Genomic DNA, 18,324 nt, shown 5'->3' on the forward strand with positions numbered 1-18,324 from the left:
GTCCCCCGAGTCTCCCTGTGTGCGTTTATAAATCTGATGAAGCCATGAATCTGAGTAGGGAAGTATTCCGGGTCAGTCGATAGGAAGGATGAATGCAAGGATAGAAGAGACTGGTGAAACTCCTCATCTTTGTAGAGTGACAAACGGTACATACTGAGGGTGAGAATGCTCAGGGTGAATCAGACAGCCTGAAAATGGGGGATGAAGTTACAGAGAAGGAACTGGGGCTTATGTACGGATGGCTGCTTGTCTAGGTTTCCTGTTGTTCAGGTTCACTCTCTGGCCAAATTAGAAAAGTAAGAGTAACATGTGAAGTCAGATGTGGTAGCTGACACTTGTAATCCAAGCACTTGGATGGCTGAAGCAGGAAGGTTGCCAAAAGTTGGAGGACAGGAGCTGCGTATGGTGGTACACACCTTTAATCCCAGCTTCTGGGAGGATATATATGAGAGATTTCCAGGCCGATCAGGGCTACATAGTGAGACAGGTTTTTTTATGTTTTTTTTTTTTGGTTCTTTTCGGAGCTGGGGACCGAACCCAGGGCCTTGCGCTTCCTAGGCAAGCGCTCTACCACTGAGCTAAATCCCCAACCCCGTGAGACAGTTTTTTAATGTCATTAAATATCTGGCAATTGGAGCAGCTTCTGGAAACAACAAATGCTGGGAAACTTTATGGTCCACACACCATAAAGACAGTGGTGGAACTGCAAGATCAGCTTTGACCTCCTAATGCCAGGGTTGGTGCCATGTGCAAGGTAAGAGCCTGCTCAGTACCACTGAGTCGTGGCTGGGGCTATCTGGGGCTAGCAGTTATTACCGGCTGAATGTCTCCCTGGTGCATTCCTAACCTGCACATTTTAATGAGGTGCTTTCACTTCTCAAGCCACTGCAACGCTGAGCCTTTGCCTTCTCTGAAGAGCGGCGTCTAGATCGGCTTAGATCTTGGTGGGAAGCCCCACCCACTGGGTCCACCCAGCTAGGCGCGTCCCAGAAAGACTTTTGTCCGCCTTCGGCCGCCTTCCAACGCTTGCCCGCTTCCGCCTTCGTGCACGTGGTCAACTTCGGGGTTCCGCGGCGCCGTGAGTGGGTCCGGCGGGACTTTCCTCCCTCCTCAAGCGCTCTGGCTGCGTGATCTCTAGGGGTGTGGGGTGGGGGTGGGCAGGGGCTGCGGGGTCACAGGTCAGCCTAGGATCAGGGGTCCTGCAGGGCCGGAGCCCAGAAATCAGGAAGACAGGGCTGGGATTTCGGGGCTGCAGAGTTCGGCAGGGATCGCTGAGGTCCGGGGTCGGCACCCGCCACCCTGCAGCGCATGGGCTTCCCCCGCCTGTGGGCCGCACTGCTGAGAGCCTGGGGACGGTGGACGGCGCGCCCAGGCCCGCGCGTGCCCGGGTAAAGATCCCGCGACCGGCAGCCTCTGTACTGAGTCCCCACGACTGACTGCCCTGAGCTGTCTGCTGCCTCTTCTTGCTTACCTTGTCTTGTTTCCATCGCTTCCTTGTACTGCCCTGCCAGAGCATTGCCTGCTTGTGTCCAGCTCTGCTTCAAACTCTACCCCCGAGTTGCCAGTTTCCCAAGCCCGGCCACTCTGTCATTGATGACCCAGACTGGTTTGTCTTTAGGCAAGGTCTTCAGAGGCCGCTGAGGCAGGCAGAGCTGAGTCCTCTTATTGGGCTCTGCTTTTGTACCCTTTTACCACCTTGGTCACTCATGCCTGTTTTTCTCAGCCTGCCGCCTATGGCTGGAAACAAGGTGCCACCAGCGCTGCCCTCACACCAGCCGGACAGGAAGGGCCGAGGTGGCTGGGTTTGGGAGGAGACGGAGCATCCTGCCAAGAGGGTCAAGGGCGGTGAGGATGAAGAGCCTCCACGCAAGCTGCCAAAGCGCAAAATTGTGCTGCTCATGGCCTACTCCGGCAAGGGCTACCACGGCATGCAGGTGAGGAGGGCTGCGCCTAGACAGCCCCTGCCTGAGTCAGCCCTTGTTTCCCTGATGCTACTCAGAGCAAGGCCGATCCCAGGAAACAGCAAAAAACAAAACAAAACAAAACAAAACAAAACAAAAAAACCTGCGGTCTTCCATGAGTCTCTTTGGTGGTTTTCATCCACTGTGGTTAGGGCAGCTCTTGGCTGATTCACACTGTGACCTTGGGAGCAGTGAGTGAGTCTTCATTATTAGGGTGGTGCCTGCACAGTACCTGGGGAACTATGTGACATGGGCAGGTTTACTGAGAGTGGGGACCAGATTGCTGCCAGGTGCTACTTGTCCATTGTGCTGAGGGGCCTGGGGCAAGCTAGGCTCTGTCTCTAACCCACCGACTAGACTCTTATGAAAGGGGCCCTGACCAGTGTGGGTAGAATCTTGTTTGTTCTTGTCACCTCTGTTGTTGATATTGTTTCAATTTTAAATTTTTGAGACAAATTTTAACCTTTATTATTATTATTTTTCTGTGTTAATGGGTGGTTTGCTTTTGTGCATGTTTGTGTTCTGTGTGAGTGTACTGCTCTTAGAGGCTGGGAGAGGGTGTACTATCTATCCCCTGGGTTTGGAGTGACAGGCACTTGGGAGCTGCCATCTGGGTGCTGAGAATCAAACTCCACTTTTTAAACCTTAATCTTGAGCCACAGGATGGAGTTCATTGCTATGATGTGCCCAACCAAAACAGTGGCTCCAGAATGTAGTATCTGACCGGGCATGATGGTGACTTTGAGAATGAATGACAGAGGTGACATAAGTCATGCTCTACTTTACTTTTAAAACATTGTAGGCTGACTGGGATGGTGGCACATCCTGGCATTTGGGAAGCTGATGCAGGAGGATTTCCAAATTTAAGGATAGTTTGGGCTACAGTCCGGCTTTGTCCCTCTCCAGTAAGAAACACATAGGCTTCAGCAGTGAGACTCGTGGTGCCGTGAGAGTGGGTAGGGAATGGTGCCTTCAAGCTAGATGGTGCTTTTAATGTGGCCTAGGTTGTGACGTTCCTGAGGACGTGCAGACTGCACTGCTTCTGGGGTGATTGGTCTGCTTTTGGGGAGTAGTTTTGACGTGCAAGGTATTTTTAGGCTGTCTTTCTCAGTAATCTTCTGTTTGCCTCAGTTTCCCCACCGGAGATATGACAGAGATGCCTGTCTCACAGAGCGGAGTGAGGGTTGTGGTCACTTTTTGTTAGGGTCTTTTTATGTCACTTGGGAAGTGTTCCTGAATTCATCTGTTGGTGATGGGAAACAAAGGGTAGAGCAGGCTTTGAAAAGACTGTCTCAGCCAGGGAGTGCAGCTGAAGTGTTTGCATGCCCGGCTTCTCTTGGGAAGGATTTCCCTGAGAGTCTTGGATCTAGTCTGTATTCTGAGGATTGGTGGGATGCGGACGTGTCTGACCTCATGGGGTCATGAACACCATGAACCCCATTGCTGGGGAAGGCTGAGAGGCACAGCATTAGAGCTGGTTCCAGAGTGTTGGTCAGCCTTCTGACATGCATCCATCCCAAGAGCTCATGAAAACAGGTTATCCACTTTTCTCTTTAGAGGAATCTGGGGTCCTCCCAGTTCAGGACCATCGAAGATGACTTGGTATCTGCCTTAGTCCAGGCAGGTTGTATCCCTGAAAACCATGGCACAGATATGAGGAAGATGTCTTTCCAGCGATGTGCTCGCACAGACAAGGTATGTGTCCTACTTACCTGCGGCTTTCACTGTCCCATGGTCTCAGGGTCCACCTGTCAGAAGGGATCCTAGCCAGGGGTCATGCCTGTTGAGTCATGATAACAATTTTGATAGTAGTGACACGATTTGGATTCTGTTTTACTTACAAAAAAGAGCTTAGGTTGGCTGAGTTGGTGGCACTTGTCTGTCATGCCAGTACTTGAAGGAAAGAACAGGTGGTGTTGAATGGATGGAGGGCCAGGAGTGCAGATTGCTAAGCTGGTGCCGCATCCCAGGTGGGCTGCATGACACCCTGTCTTCACTGGCCTTCACTTTCCTTGGATGGTTCCGAGAAAAAAAAATAGAGATGATTTATTGGGTTATAGAGAGGACTCGGCAGTTAAGAACAATCCTACTCTTCAGAGGATTAGATAGAGTTTGGTTCCTAACACCCACATTCTACGGCTCATACCTATAACTCCAACTCCAGGGGATTCAATACTTCTGTCATTTTTTGGGAACCTGTATACATAATTATGTGTAGAGAGGATATACAATAGTTAAAAATTAGAGAGAGAGAGAGAGAGAGATGACTAGCTGGGTGGTGGTAGCCCATATGTTTAATCCTAGCACTTGAGAGGCAGAGGCAGGTTGATCTCTGAGTTTGAGGCCAGCCTGGTCTACAAGTGAGTTCCACGACAGCCAGGCCAGGGCTACACACTAGTCTAGGACACAATAGGTTCAGGGCAAAGACCTCCAGAGCCTGTTTTGGTTCTAAACAAGGCAGGTCTCACAGTGAAGGAAGTTCAGTGCAGGGGTTTGTACCTGTATCCCCAGCCTCTGGCTTTTCCTTTTTTTTTTTTTTTTCTGGAGCTGGGGACCGAACCCAGGGCCTTGCGCTTGCTAGGCAAGCGCTCTACCACTGAGCTAAATCCCCAACCCCTCTGGCATTTCTTCTATCTGTCCCCATACCCTTTGGGGACCTCTGCCTGCTTTTGCCTGTATATTGGCTTCCGCCTCCACAAGGAAGGCTAATCCTAACAGTCTGTATCATTTATCTGCACAGCCAAGATGTATTCATTGCAACAGCCAGTCAGTATGAGCGCCTTACCAGTGGGAACTGTCTTCACTCTTTGTGGCACTAGGACCTTTTAGATTATAATTTTAATGATTGCATCATCATTTTATTAGTGTGTGCCAGTATGGGTGTGCACAAGTGGACGTCAGTCTTCCATGGGTTCCAGTGGTCAGGTCCGTAGGCTTGCGTGACTGTTACCACACACTCCGCCATCTCTCCTGCCCAGGTGAGAGGTCTTTGACAACGCTGTGTATCTACATGATAGGCACACTGCCACATGGCAGCTGATAGCTTAGCTTTTGTACTTCAAGTCACAAGAACAAGTCCCACTGTCTCTGATTGATGTGGGTATCCATCCTGGACTCAGTTCCTAGTGGATGATGGCACTTGGGGGTACCTCCTGAGAGAATCCATCACATTCCCGGGCCTGGTCCATACAGAACCAAATGGCTGGGCCCTTGTCGGTAGGTCTTTGTGATTGGATTGACCTCTGAAGAGAGCAGAGTGATATATAGATCACTCTGCTGCGTATAGATCAGGGTGATAGTGGATATTCCATTGCACAGCCAGACATGGTGGAGCAAGTGTCCAGAAGCTGGGAGAACTCCAAGTTTGAAAATAGCCTAGGCTACAGAGTTCAAGGCCAGCCTTCGCTATATAGCCGTACTCTGTAGTTATGCACACTTGTCAACCCTGCAGGGGAGGAAGGATTGTGGTAAGACTTAAACTTAGCCTGGTGTGTGTGAGTTCTAGGCCAGCTAGGAGACATATGGAGACCCATTCCCAAAAGCACCTCTTCCTTCCGCCTTAGAACCGGGGTGTGAGGGCTATGCTGGAGGATGAGGCCCTAACCTACCTCCCCTCTCTGCTCTGTTTCCTTGCAGGGTGTGTCTGCAGCTGGGCAGGTGGTATCCCTAAAGGTGTGGCTAATTGATGACATCCTGGACAAGATCAACAGCCACCTTCCATCCCATATTCGGATTCTGGGTAAGCTTCCCTGTGCAACCCCGAGTGACCTCATATGGGCCGAGGCTGTACTTGCCCTGCTTCCTCTGGTCAAGCAGGTGCCCAGTAGGTGGTAGGGTGCTGTGAAAGTTCATTGTTGCCCCTTCAGGACTGGCTAGTTGAGGGAATAGTTCCACGGCCTTTGGCTGTACTGCTATGATAATCTGTGGGTCCTCTTCCTATAAACAATAAATGGTTATGAGCATGCAGATTGTTCAGATGGAGCCAGCAGTGCCCTCTTGGAACAGGACTGGCAAATGCAACTTTAGAACCTGGAGCCTCATGTTTGCTCTAACTGCTCTGTCTAGCCCCTTTAACTTCTTTTAATTTTATTTCTGCCTCTGAGTGCTAGGATTAAAGGTGTGTGTACTGCCACACTTGGCTTTAAAACAAAACAAAACAAACCTTTGTATTTAAGTTATTTTGTTAGCAATACTAGCTAGGGGTTAAATCCAGGACCTTGTACACTCTAGTCAACTCTAGTCAAGTTTGCTTTTCTTCCCTCTTCTTCCCACATACCCCCCCCCCCCCCCCACTCCCCAACACACACTCCATCTCTAGGTAGGCTCTCTCACTGTGTAGTCCTGGGTGATCTGGAACTCTGCTGTATAGACAAGGCTGACCCTGAACCCACAGTGATCTTCCTCCTGACTGCTGGGATTAAAGCATGATGTTGTAGTACTACTACTACTACTACTAGTTGTTGTAGTAGTAGTGGGCTAGGGAGTACAGCTCAGAGACAGAAAACTTGGCTGGTACTAAATGCTGCTGCTACTTCTACTTCTTCTTCTTCTTCCTCTTTCTTCCTCTTCCTTTTTAAAAAAAACGATCCAGCTCTGTTAAGACTATGGTGAGAGCAGGGAGTTCTAGTCCACCCTTGGCCACAGAGTAAAACTGTCTCAAGAATAAAATCTAGCTAATATGTAAACAAGCAAATGAAGATGGCCTTTTGAGGGCCTTGCAGTTACCTCCATGCGGTTCTTGGCCTTGTGGACTTCATGTCTCAGCCCAAACACTGGATCAAATGTGTACCATCATGCTTGGATAGTGGAGTACAGTTTTATTTGGTTTAGTGTTTTTCTGACCTTTGGGGACAGTTTTATTCTGGAATCTTCCAGAGTAAATGCTACATAAGAGTCACTTTTGATGTATCTTGGCATTCATGTCAAGGAAGAATATTTAATGAATTACCTGGAAGAACCTCTAGTTTGGTGTTGGTTTTTGTTTTGTTTTTTGAAACAGTCCCACTATGTAGCCTTGGCTATCCTGGAACTCACTATGTAGACCAGGCTGGCCTCCAGTTCCTGAGTGCTGGGACTAAAGGCATTTGCCACTATACTCAGCCAAACTTTTTTTTTTTCTTTTTTCTTTTTTTCGGAGCTGGGGACCGAACCCAGGGCCTTGTGCTTGCTAGGCAAGCGCTCTACCACTGAGCTAAATCCCCAACCCCAAACTTTTTTTTTTTTGGTTCTTTTTTTCGGAGCTGGGGATCGAACTTTTTTTTTTTTTTAATAATGATTACGGACTGCTTTATTGATCCCCAAAGAAGAGCTCAGTTACTCATCAGATTCCTGGTCTGTTGAGCATTGAATGAAACTGAACCATGTGAAGACTGGAATGATTATGTCAGTTCTGCTTCTTGTAGAAATGCAGCCGCAGCTAACAGATAGATGGCATAGGCTGTTCAACCAATTGTCAGAGCCACTGTGGCTCTGTAGAGGAGGGCATCAGATGCCCCGCCTTTCAGATGAACTGGTATCCCATTATCCTCTTGAGATAGCTTTTGTTTCTCTGGAACTTTGTTTTCAAAATGCCTCCGTGAAGTGGTGCTGATGGTCCTCTGGACCAGATTCCACAACATCTCGGCTCAGTTGTTGCCCACCAACTGTGACTACTGAACCTCTTTTTCTTTATTTGAGAATTTCATACATGTATATGAAGGGTGCGATCAGAATCTTCCCCAATCCTTGCTTCTTCTGCAGCACTTTTCCCCTGTCTTAGTGCCTCTTTTGTGCACAGGAGTGTCAGCTGGGACGTGGGCAGCCTCTCTGAGGCTGCGCCATAAAGAAAACTGTCTCTTTGTCCAGCTGCCATCAGTTGCCAGCAGCTTCTCAGCTAGGGGTGAGAACCTCCAGGTTTGTTCAGTTTGCATTTTCTCGTTGTTGAGATCTGCTTCTGTATCTGTGGAAAGACTTCTAGTATTCTAGGTCCTGGCTTCTACCACTTCGATGGCTCATGACTGAAGGCCTGGTCAAAAGCTACACTAGATTTTTTTTAAATGATTTTAATGTGCATTGGTGTTTTGCCTGCATGTACGTCTGTGAGAAGGTTGTCAGATCCTCTGCAACTAGAGTTACAGATAGTTGCAAATTGCCATGTGGGTGCTGGGAATATGATCATTGTCCTCTGGAAGAGCAGCCAATGTTCTTCAGTGCTGAACCATCTCTCCAGACCTGCATGCAGATTTTTAACCTGGGCCTGGTGTGTTTGCCAACTCCACTCTCAGCAGACCCTTAGGTTTCTCTGTCATTTGGGTTTGTTTCATTCCGAGCTTCAGGACTGTGTGGATTCTGAGTTTGGAATTAAGACTGGGTGCCTATCCTGGGCAAGTGGTACCGGAGCCACGCTGTCTGGATGTCCCACCTTGGAAGTGTTTCTGCTTATCTGGGTTTCTTACATCCTGTCCCGTAGGACTGAAGAGGGTCACAGGTGGGTTCAACTCCAAGAACAAGTGTGACGCCAGGACCTATTGCTACATGCTACCTACCTTTGCCTTTGCTCATAAGGACCGGGATGTACAGGATGAGAGCTATCGCCTAAGTGCAGAGACCCTGCAGCAGGTCAACCGGCTTCTGGGCTGCTACAAAGGCACGCATAACTTCCATAACTTCACATCACAGAAGGGGCCGAGAGAGCCTAGTGCACGCCGCTACATTCTGGAGATGTACTGCGAGGAGCCCTTTGTTCGGGAGGGCCTGGAGTTTGCTGTGATCAAGGTGAAGGGCCAGAGCTTCATGATGCACCAGATCCGGAAGATGGTTGGCCTGGTGGTAGCCATTGTCAAGGGTTATGCCCCTGAGAGTGTCCTGGAGCGAAGTTGGGGTGAGGAGAAGGTGGATGTGCCCAAGGCACCAGGGCTTGGCTTAGTCCTGGAGAGGGTTCACTTTGAGAAGTACAATCAACGCTTTGGCAGTGACGGGCTGCATGAGCCCCTGGACTGGGCACAGGAGGAAGGGAAGGTGACTGCTTTCAAGGAGCAATACATCTACCCTACCATTGTCAGCACTGAGCGGGATGAGCGGTCCATGGCCCAGTGGCTTAACACTTTGCCGATCCACAACTTCAGTGGCACTGCACTTGGAGCGGATGACACAGGTGCCAAGGTAGGAATTTGGTCTAGAGTGTGCATTGTGTGCATATGTGCACCTATTAGCTGGGTAGGCTGAGTCATAAGTAACAAGCTGAGCCCCAGAGATTCCCCAAAGTCGTACAGCCCTTGGAGGAGTGGGCTACTTCCTGCTCCTGCCCCACCCTGTGGTCTTGGCTGCCTGCTGAAGTAGTTGTCGACCCCTAGGCAAGGTTTACTTATGGGCTAGCATTGGGCTGCAGCTGCTAAGCAGTGTGTCTGGCTCCTCTAAGGGCATAGGCTGCTTGTGCCTGCTTGTTGAGCTCCACTCTATTCTGTGGCCTTCCCTTTGCTCAGCACAAGTATTTGCCACTATCACTATGCCCACTCACAGGAGTTAGATCTCACGGTCCTTTCCTTGTTTGCCCCTTTCCTACAGGTCCCCAGCTCCCTGGAGGGCAGTGAAGGGGATGGAGACACTGACTGAACCGTAGATGCTGCCCTGCTGTGAGTGCTGAGGCTGGAATCTCCGCACCTGCCTGTCACCCGGGCCTGGGGAGCCAAGAATCTGGGGCCAGCTTGTGGATGTGGCCTGGCTTCATAACCTCAGGATATTAAATTCTCACCCCGGGAATCAGCTGCCTATTTTAGCCCATGCATTGTGTGTATACACCTTGGCATGAAAGGACACTTTTTTAAAAAAGAAGTGATTTTTTTCCTATTAAAATATGTTTTGCTTAGTGAATTATTCTTTTTCTATTCTTTTCTGGTTGTGAGATGAGCCGAACACTGCTGTGCTGGGGAGAAGCCAAAGGGCAGGCACAGAGGTCAGCGCAGGGTGCGGGTGACTGGGCAGGCAAGAGATGTAGCCTCTAGCCATATGCTCCCAGCCGCTACTGATCCTTTCTTCCATCCTGACCTGTCCTTTGAGACCATCCCAGCTTCTCTGAAGTGACAACACTGGTGGTTTCACGCTGCCTGTTCGTGGGGAGACCTCCAGTGCTGCTGTGCTTCAGCAGCCCCCACTTTCACGCCCTGGTGTCCTTCACCTCCTTCTGACTCTCCTTCTTACGCTGCATGACCGCTCATGTCCCCCTGCAGTTGGTGGCTTCCACGTATCCCTCCTCACTGGACACCCACGGCCACTATCTCAGCACTGGACTTGGGATGCCCCTTCAGCCCAGTGCACTCCTCGCAGACCTCGCTTGCCTTTCATGGGTGAGGCGTTCTCAAATGTCTAGCATAGTCAGTGTACAGTGCCTTAGACCTGCACAGATGGCTTCATCCCATGACCTGCACTTCGGTTTGTTCGGGATGGCAAACAAGCAGTGTTTGAGGAGTAATGGCTCCCTAAGGCAGGGAGGGTTCAGGGCCCCAAATGGGTAGCCCTTTGAGTCTTCTCGACAATTGCTCCGGCAGAGGACTTGGGTTTGCTTCCCAGCACCAATATGGCGGCTGGCAGCTATCTGTAACTCTAGTTCCAGATGATCCAACAGGCTGCATGCAGGCAGGTAAAACGTTTATAGACAGTTTATCTTAGGGTTAGTGAGACGGCTTAGCAGTTACAAGTACCTGATGGTCTTACAGAGGACCCACCTTCAATTTCCAGCACTCATGCTAAGCAGCTCTAGCTCTAGAGGACTCAGCCTTTCTTCTGGTCTCTGAGGGCACTCATTTATTTACACATACCCTCACTTCAGACACACGGGCACACACCTAATTAAAAAAATACAATCTTTAAAAAAGTCTGTGTGTGTGCGTGCGCGCGTGTGTGTACATTTAAGCTCCTTGATGTGGGTGCTAGGAACCTCATTCTGGTTTTCTGCAAGCGCAGAAGTACTGTCAGTAGCCCTTGTAAGTTTCTAAAAATTATTTTGTGTGTGTGTCTATGTCGTGTATGTGAATGCCTGTGGAAACCAGAATACGGTGTCAGATCTGGAGCTAATTATAAATGGCTGTGAACCCCCTGATGTGGGTTCTGAGAACTGAATTCAGGCCCTCTCCTGGCTAAGCCATCTTTCCAGTTATCTTGAACTTTTATTTATACGAGTACACTGTAGCCATCTTCAGACACACCAGAAGAGGGCAACAGATCCCATTACAGATGGTTGTGAGCCACCATGTGGTTGCTGGGAATTGTACTCAGGACCTCTTCTCTTAACTGCTGAGCCACCTCTCCAGGTTCTAGAACTTTTAAAAAGATTGTTTCATGCATGTATGTTTTGGTCATATCCAACTTCTTTCCCCCTTGTTTCCTACAACTTCCTCTGGTTCCTTCCTAACACACTTCCCTCCTGGTCCTTTTTTTCTTTTTTGAGACAGGGTTTCATGTATTCCAGGGCAGCCTCAAACTTGATATACAGAATAAAGCCAGCTGTGAACCCCAGATCTTTCTGCTTTAGCCTCTCAAGTTCTGGGATTACAGCAGTGGTTCTCAAACCTCCTAATGCTGTCACTCTTTAATACAGTTCCTCATGTTGTGGTAACCCCCCAACCATAAAATTATTTCGTTGTTGCTTTATAACTAATTTTGCTACTGCTATAACTTTTAAATAAATATCTGATATGCCCAATATTTTATATGTGACCCACAGGTTGAGAACCACTGGACTACAGGCTTGTGCCACCAAGCTCAGTTAATTTCTTCCTTCCTTTCTTATAGTGTTTTAAAAATTATAATCTTTTTCAAACTCGCACAGCAATCCTACCTCCTCTTGGTTGTGGTTTCTCGTGGATTTCTCTGATGCCTAGTGATGCTGGATGTATTTTCAGATTTCTGCTGTGTCTCAGGCTCCTTGTCCCCTATTTCCCGGTGAAGACAGCCAAAGGAAGCAATCAGGTCCGCGGGAGCTTTTCTACCAGCCTCACCGGCTGGAACGAGTCCCCAGGTGGCGTATCCGAGCGAAACTCAGGGTACACCTCCAACTGAAGAGGCCACGCCCCTCCCCGAGTCTACCCGAACTTCCCCGAGCTCTGAGGTTACGCCCCGTCCCGACGAGGCCACGCCCCTCCCCGAGTCAACGCAGGCTGCCCGGATCCCCGAGGCTCTGCCTTGTACAGACGAGGCCACGCCCCTCGAGTCGACCCGAACTTCCCCGAGTCCTAAGGGTCCGCCTCCTACCGGCGAGGCCACGCCCCAGCCCGCGGGCCTCGTCTCAGCTCCAAGCCCTACCTTGCGTGCGCGCCGATTTCCCTGGTACCGACCGAAGCCGTTCCGCTTCGCACAGATAAGCCATTTCGGAGGCGGCTCTGAGGTAGCCCTCCGCCCTCCGAATCCCGCCCAACGCTCCTCCTGCGTATAGCCCCACCCCTAGCTGCCTGGTTAAGAAGCCGCTTCAGTCCTGCCTCCGCCATCGGCAGCGCCTCAGCCTCAGGCGACCTCGCGCGGCTGTGACCGGCGCTACAGGACAGGCACCGTTAGTCCCTCGCCGCTCGCCGTAGCCCCGGCGCTGCTACTTCCTGTGCCCGCGGACCCGGATGCGCCGAGCGGCTGCGGCGCGCTCGAGCCTCCGGGCTGTCCTGACGCGGCGGAGCGCGGCTCGCGGTGCAAGTGAACCGGACAGCGTCAGCGGGGTGAGAGGTGGGATGGTGGGCGGCAGGCGGCGGTGGTATACCGGGTGGTCGTCTTCAGTGGTGCTTGCCGCCCTCGTCGCGTCGGGCCCAGGCCGCGCCGGCGCTTTGTCGTGAGCGGGCGGGGCCGAGGGGCCGGGCGGCGCGAAGAGGGACCGGTGGCTCCGCGCGTGGTTCGGCTTCGGGAAGGCCCCTCTCCGTTCTTCACTGTCGGGTGCCGGGTTCTGGGCAGGCGCGCGGCCGTATCGGAGCGCTCGGGAAGGCGGGGCTCTTAACGCCCGCGGCACCGTTGGTCGGCGGCGCGCGGCTTCCATTCGCGACGTAGAGCCTTGAGCTGAGGCAGAGCGGGAAGGACGCCGAGGACCTGAGAGAGCTCCGCGGGCCAGGGCCCCGAGGTGCACCATCAGCCGCGGAGCCGCCTCTCCGCAGGTCCGCCCCTAAGTCCAGTATCCCGGAGCACCGCGACTTGGAATTGGGGGTTGCGCTCATCCCTGGCGGTATATTTGCGTTTTTTGTGCTCTTGGTTTTATGTGTGACAAAACGGTTCTTGTTTCGGTTTTGTTTTTTGTTGTTTTTGTTTTTGTTTTTTCCATTTTAAGACAGTTTCACCGTGTAGCCCTGGCTGGCCTTTTAACTCGTCATTTAGACCAGGTTGGCCTTGAGCTCACAAAGATACTCGGTTCTTGTACGTGGTGAGTGTGTGTGTGTTTTCTGAGAGAGACACAGAGACACAGACAGAGAGACTTTGAATAGCCACAAGGCAAAGTGCATGTTAACTTTAAATCTTCTGCTCACGTATTTAGGTTTTCTGAGACAGTCTCATGGAAGTCAGAATCAACCTGGACGGAACTCATTTTGTAGCCTAAGCTGGTTTGTAATTCTTAGCAATTCAGATGCTTCAGCCTTGGTACTGGGGTTGCAGGTGTGAGCCATTATGCCTGGCTGTGTATTTTGTTTTCTTGTTTTTGAGATGAATTCAGGTTATCTACCTACCTCGGTCTCTGAGTATCTGGGAGTTCTGGTACTTGCCGACCCTCAAGCCCCCCCTCCCCTTTTTTTTTTTTTTTTTTTTTTTAATGTTCTCAGTGAGTAGTTCTGGCTGGCCTGAAACAGGCTGGCCTCGAACTCAAAAGAGATCTACCTGCTTCTGCCACCCGAGTACTAAAGGATTGAAAGTGTGCCCACCCCCCTCCAATGTTTTGAAAACTCCAGGTAGTCTAATAATGTTATTTCCCCGTATTCTATTCTAACTTTAAAAAAAGTTTGGTATTGTGTAAAATGAAACTGCTTTAAGTTGTGTAGGTACCATGGTCATCCAGCTGTACAATAACTGCCTCAGGTTGCTGGTACTGTTATCCCTGTGAGGCATTCACTGGTACTGTGCCCTCCGGGTTGGGTTGCTCTTTGTGGCCCACTCAACGCCATAACATAACATTCTTCAGAGTGGCTGTCAGTTGTTTTCTTGCCACCTTATTTACAACTACATAGTAACCTTTCCTCGGGTTAATGCTTCCCTCCAGTTGACCCTTTCAGCTCTCAGCTGCCTTGTATTCCTGGATGGGAGAGAATTTTTTGCATGCTCTCAGCTGCCATTTCCTTCTTTTTCTGTAGTGGCTTTTACTTAGCCTTTTGGTCACCTCCTCTCCAGTGATTAGGCTCCACTGTTTGTGAAGGCTTTGTTCTGGCTGTCCATGAAATTTGTTTGTGTATACACACACACACACACACACACACACACACACAGAATATGTATTGTGTGTGTCTGCTGTGTGTAAGTGCCTACTGTGACAGGAAGGCGTCTGGTGGTTATGAGCTACCCAGGCGTGGGTGTTGGGATTCAAACTCAGATCCTCTTGAAGAGCAGCATGTGCTCTTGACTCCTGAGCTCTTTCTTCAACCCTGTCTTTTTTATTTTATGTGTATAGGTGTTTTGCCTACATGTATGTCTCTGTACCACTTGGGTGCCTGATGCCCACAGAGGCCAGAAGAGGGAATCAGATACCCTGGAACTGGAGTTACAGAGGATTGTAAGTCACCATGTTGGTGGTGGGAATTAAACCCATGTCTTCTGGAAGAGCAGGCAGTGCTCTTAAATGCTGAGCCATCTTTCTAGCCCATGACCATGAGTTTCTTGAGGTTGTTTAAAAGCAAAGAAGTGGAAGCCTTGTCTTTTTTATTTATTTATATTTATTTATTTGGTCAGTGAGCAGTAGGTGGCCTTGAACTATGTAGACCTGTCTCAACTTGAACTTATGATTCTCCTGCCTCTGCCTTCTGAGTGCTTCCAATATAGACAGGCATGAACCACCATACTTGGCTGAAAGCCTCATTTTTAATATGTTTAATCTTTGTGAATGTGTGTGTTATTGGGGAGCAAATTCAAGTTCCTCCACATGTTAAGTAAACACTTAACCCTTGAGTTTTCCCTAACCCTTATCCTTAAACATTTAATGTTTTAACACCCTTAGTAAAGGGTGTTAGTTTTTGGTTTCTGCCAAATGACTTATTTGGGTATGGAAAGTGTTCTTGAACATGGTTCCCAGGGGTTGAAGGCAGACTATGTTTGTGGGAGAATTTTGAAATGTTGCCGGTCCTTCTCAGGGAGAAGAGAAGCAGTCTTTGTAGCTAGACCTCAGTAATTGGGTGATGGAAGGCCTTTGAGTGTAGCCACCACTGACTGCTTTAGAGCTTGATCTCCACTTGGGTTCTGGCTCTTACCAAGTTGTCTTTATACAAGATGGAGACCAGTTAACCAATACTGGCCATACGAATTGCTAACTCCCAAAACCTGCTCTGTGTGGGCCAGTGGGAGTAGTGATAAAACAGTTCACTGGTCAAGTGAGCCTTTCCCTCTGTGATTTTTTTTTTGTGGCCATTTCTCCAAGTGGCAATTTCACCTGTCTTGGTGTGTGTCTGTGTGCGTGTGTCTGTGTGTCTGTGTCTGTCTGTCTGTCTTGCCGAGGTTGAACTAAAATTAGAATTTATCAGGACACTGTGGCCCATGCTTAGGAAGCAGAAACATGTGCATCTCTATTATGAGTTTGAGGGTAGACAGGCGCTACATAGTGAAGTGTCTTGAAGGAAATAAATAAAAATAAAATTTAAATTTAAACTGAGTGAAATGGATTATTGAGGCATGTAAATTAAAATCTAGGTGTGATCTCATCCCAGTTACAGTGACAGTTAATGAAAAGACAGTAACTTATTGGCAAGCCTGTGAAAAGGGGAGCTGTGATATGTAGTTGGAACATAAATTAATACTGCTAACAATGGACCCAGAATGGGAGTAACCCAAAAAACTAAAAAATGGAACTACTTCTGACCAAGCAATCTCTAGGTATATATAGCCAAAAGAAATGTAGTCAGTATACAGAAGAGACACCTGCACAACCCTGTTTCTTTCAGCACTGATCACAATATCCAAAATACAGAGTCAACTCAGGTGCCCATCTGGGACTGAGTGGGAAAGAATCTGATGTCTCTCTGCATCTTTGACCCACATTGAAGATTCAGTTATAAGGGGAATGGCGTTGTCATTTGCCACAGATTGGATGGGATTAGAGACAGTTTGTAAAGTGAAATAAGCTGTTACACAGTGCTGTGAGCAAATATCAGAAGTCACTTAGGGATTTTATTTTGGCTCACAGTTTAGAAGGTGTAGTCATAGTGACCGTAAGGTCTCTGTGGTGGTTGGAGTATATGGTGAACCTTGTTCACATCTCAGTGTGTCAGGTAGCACCTCCAAGGTCCACTCCAGCAGTCCACTTCTGCTAGCTAGGGAATATCTCCTGAAGATTCCCAAATCTCTTAAAACAGTGCCACCAGTTGGAGACCAGATGTTCATCAAACACATGGGTGTAGAAGGCATCTTAATATTTGTAACTTTTGTCTTTGGTCCCGTAGACTTAGGACATTTTGTAATGCAGGATATATTCACTCCAGCTGTACAAATCACCAGGATCTTAACCATCCCAGTATTGTTTAAAAGTTCAAAGGATATTTTGAGACTTAAGGTAAACTTACAGCTGTGAACCCTTGTTAAAAATAAAAGAATAAAAAGATGTTAAGTACTTCCAGTATATACAGAGTGAAAACGTTGCTGTTCTAAAATGAAAGAAATACCAAACTAAAGCAAGACTGAAGCCCAGCAGAGCAGATAACCAAACCTGTAGTTTCATATTCAGCATCTGGAGTTGTGGTACCATGTGGGCTTCAGCAGGCTTGGTCAGCCTTACATGTGGACTCTTTTGGGCCAGTTCCATTTGTTGGTGCCTGCAGCTGTTCTTGGAGCATCTTAGGTATCTCCCAACATCCTAGAATTGCTTTTGCAACTCAGGCTTACCTTTCACAGCTTCATGAACAGAACTCAGGTTCTTAATGTAAGTCTGACCTTGCATGCTACACATTGCTTTTTTTTTGTCTGCTTATTTTCTGGAACCTTGGATCAAGTCTCTGTGACCCTTAACTCTGACCATACTTCTGAATGCTTGCAAAACCAGCAGTACTTGCTGTATGGACCAGGCTAACCTCCCATTTGTGGCACTACTGCTTTTGCCCCAAGAACTTAGATTACATGTATATGCCACCATTTCTGCATTTAACATTTTCAGTGGTGCAGGCCTTTAATTCCATCACTTGGGAGGCAGAAGCCAGCAGATCTCTTAAGTTCTTATATCTCTACCTCCCTTCCAATCCATATTCCACCCTTACCCTTCTAACTCCCAACACTAGGTAGGAGAGAAAGATGGTTAGAGGAGAAAGGTGACATAGACCCCTAGATTACTTCCTGCTGATTAGGGACTTTGGGTTCCTAGGAGCAAGTCCAGTTTTTTTGTCATCAGAATATCTCCAAAGAGAATACAGGCCCTCTGGTGGCACTCATTTATTTATGCCCTCTTCAGAGTACCTACCCCAGAATTAAGACAAACTCATCGCTGTAAACCCCAGCTGGCAGACGTCACGTCCCTGCTAGTGCACTAGCAAATCATAATCATCTGTGTGAAACAGCTCTTATCCCACACCTGGGATTAAAACAAAACTTTACTCATGTAACATAACTGGGTTTTTAAAGAAACCAAAATTCTCACTGCAAAACCCTATCTTGAAAAACAAAAACAGAAACAAAAAACCAACAAAAAAGAGGTTTTCAAATGAGTTTATATTTTATATTATAGAAACTTTAATGAAGTATTTATTTGTATTATTTTAAAATTGTGTGTGAACCCAGGTGCCTGTGGAGATAAGAGGCATCACATTTACTTGGAACTAGAGTTACTGGAGTTGTGGTATGGGAATCAAACTTGGTCCTCTGTGAGAGCTGAGCCATCTCTCCAGTGTACGTTCATAAAGTCTTGCCTTTAGGGCACCTTCCCTCTGGTTTCAGTATGCCTTTCCTCTTACTAGCACTAATATTTCTAACAGTTAAAGTAGCTTAGCTCTCCTGTCTGTAACTGTAAATGTGCTCATTCTTTTTCCCTCACCCAAGTGAGGGAATTTGCTTTGAATTCACACTGTAAACCTAACTAATGGCAGCCAGCAGTAGCCTTGCTATACCTTGAAAGTTTTGAAATTTTTTTGCCAGATTAATTAGTATTTTACTTTTGAGGTCAGCCTCAAAATTTCAGGACACAGGCAGAATATAGATTCTTTGCCAGAATGTAACAGAAACGACCTCTAGTCTAGCTCTGACA

The 18,324-nt window shown here is 48.4% G+C and overlaps 3 protein-coding genes across 34 annotated transcripts in view; 2 read left to right on the forward strand and 1 right to left on the reverse strand.

Annotated features, from left to right (window-relative positions):
- Positions 1-492: 492 nt before the first annotated feature.
- Pus1 (pseudouridine synthase 1) lies at positions 493-9,809 on the forward strand. Of its 4 annotated transcripts, none has more exons than XM_006249547.5 (6): positions 493-1,078; positions 1,724-1,934; positions 3,519-3,656; positions 5,598-5,700; positions 8,410-9,101; positions 9,504-9,809. In XM_006249547.5, the coding sequence occupies exons 2-6, from the start codon at positions 1,734-1,736 to the stop codon at positions 9,549-9,551; spliced, it is 1,182 nt and encodes a 393-aa protein (XP_006249609.1). In that variant the 5' UTR covers positions 493-1,078; positions 1,724-1,733; the 3' UTR covers positions 9,552-9,809. The 4 variants fall into 4 exon arrangements, with proteins under 4 accessions (XP_006249609.1, XP_063127435.1, XP_017453841.1 ...); NM_001025563.1 differs by having other exon boundaries at positions 1,053-1,388; XM_063271365.1 differs by lacking the exon at positions 3,519-3,656.
- Positions 3,768-13,038, reverse strand: LOC120096017 (uncharacterized). Of its 8 annotated transcripts, none has more exons than XR_010056623.1 (3): positions 12,237-12,374; positions 11,773-11,866; positions 3,768-3,972 (listed from the first exon to the last, which is right to left on the reverse strand). XR_010056623.1 is itself a non-coding variant. In XM_063271801.1 (3 exons), the coding sequence occupies exon 1, from the start codon at positions 13,036-13,038 to the stop codon at positions 12,517-12,519; it is 522 nt and encodes a 173-aa protein (XP_063127871.1). In that variant the 3' UTR covers positions 11,088-11,254; positions 11,773-11,866; positions 12,237-12,516. The 8 variants fall into 8 exon arrangements, 5 of the variants coding, with proteins under 5 accessions (XP_063127868.1, XP_063127869.1, XP_063127871.1 ...); XR_005492100.2 differs by having other exon boundaries at positions 3,768-5,897; XR_010056624.1 differs by lacking the exon at positions 12,237-12,374 and adding an exon at positions 10,661-10,780 and having other exon boundaries at positions 11,773-11,911.
- The window catches only part of Ep400 (E1A binding protein p400), a 106,971-nt gene continuing 101,145 nt past the window's right edge, over positions 12,499-18,324 (forward strand). For 12 of the 22 annotated variants that reach the window (XM_063271366.1, XM_063271372.1, XM_063271373.1 and 9 more), the window contains exon 1: positions 12,499-12,637. The gene's annotated coding sequence lies outside the window, so the exon portion shown is untranslated. Of the gene's footprint in view, positions 12,638-12,926; positions 13,132-14,559; positions 14,662-18,324 lie in introns of those variants that run through there. The other 10 variants (XM_063271369.1, XM_063271376.1, XM_063271382.1 and 7 more) reach the window with 5 other exon arrangements.

This window comes from Rattus norvegicus, chromosome 12 (genome assembly GCF_036323735.1).
Source record: "Rattus norvegicus strain BN/NHsdMcwi chromosome 12, GRCr8, whole genome shotgun sequence".
In the NCBI taxonomy this organism is placed as follows: Eukaryota; Metazoa; Chordata; class Mammalia; order Rodentia; family Muridae; genus Rattus; species Rattus norvegicus.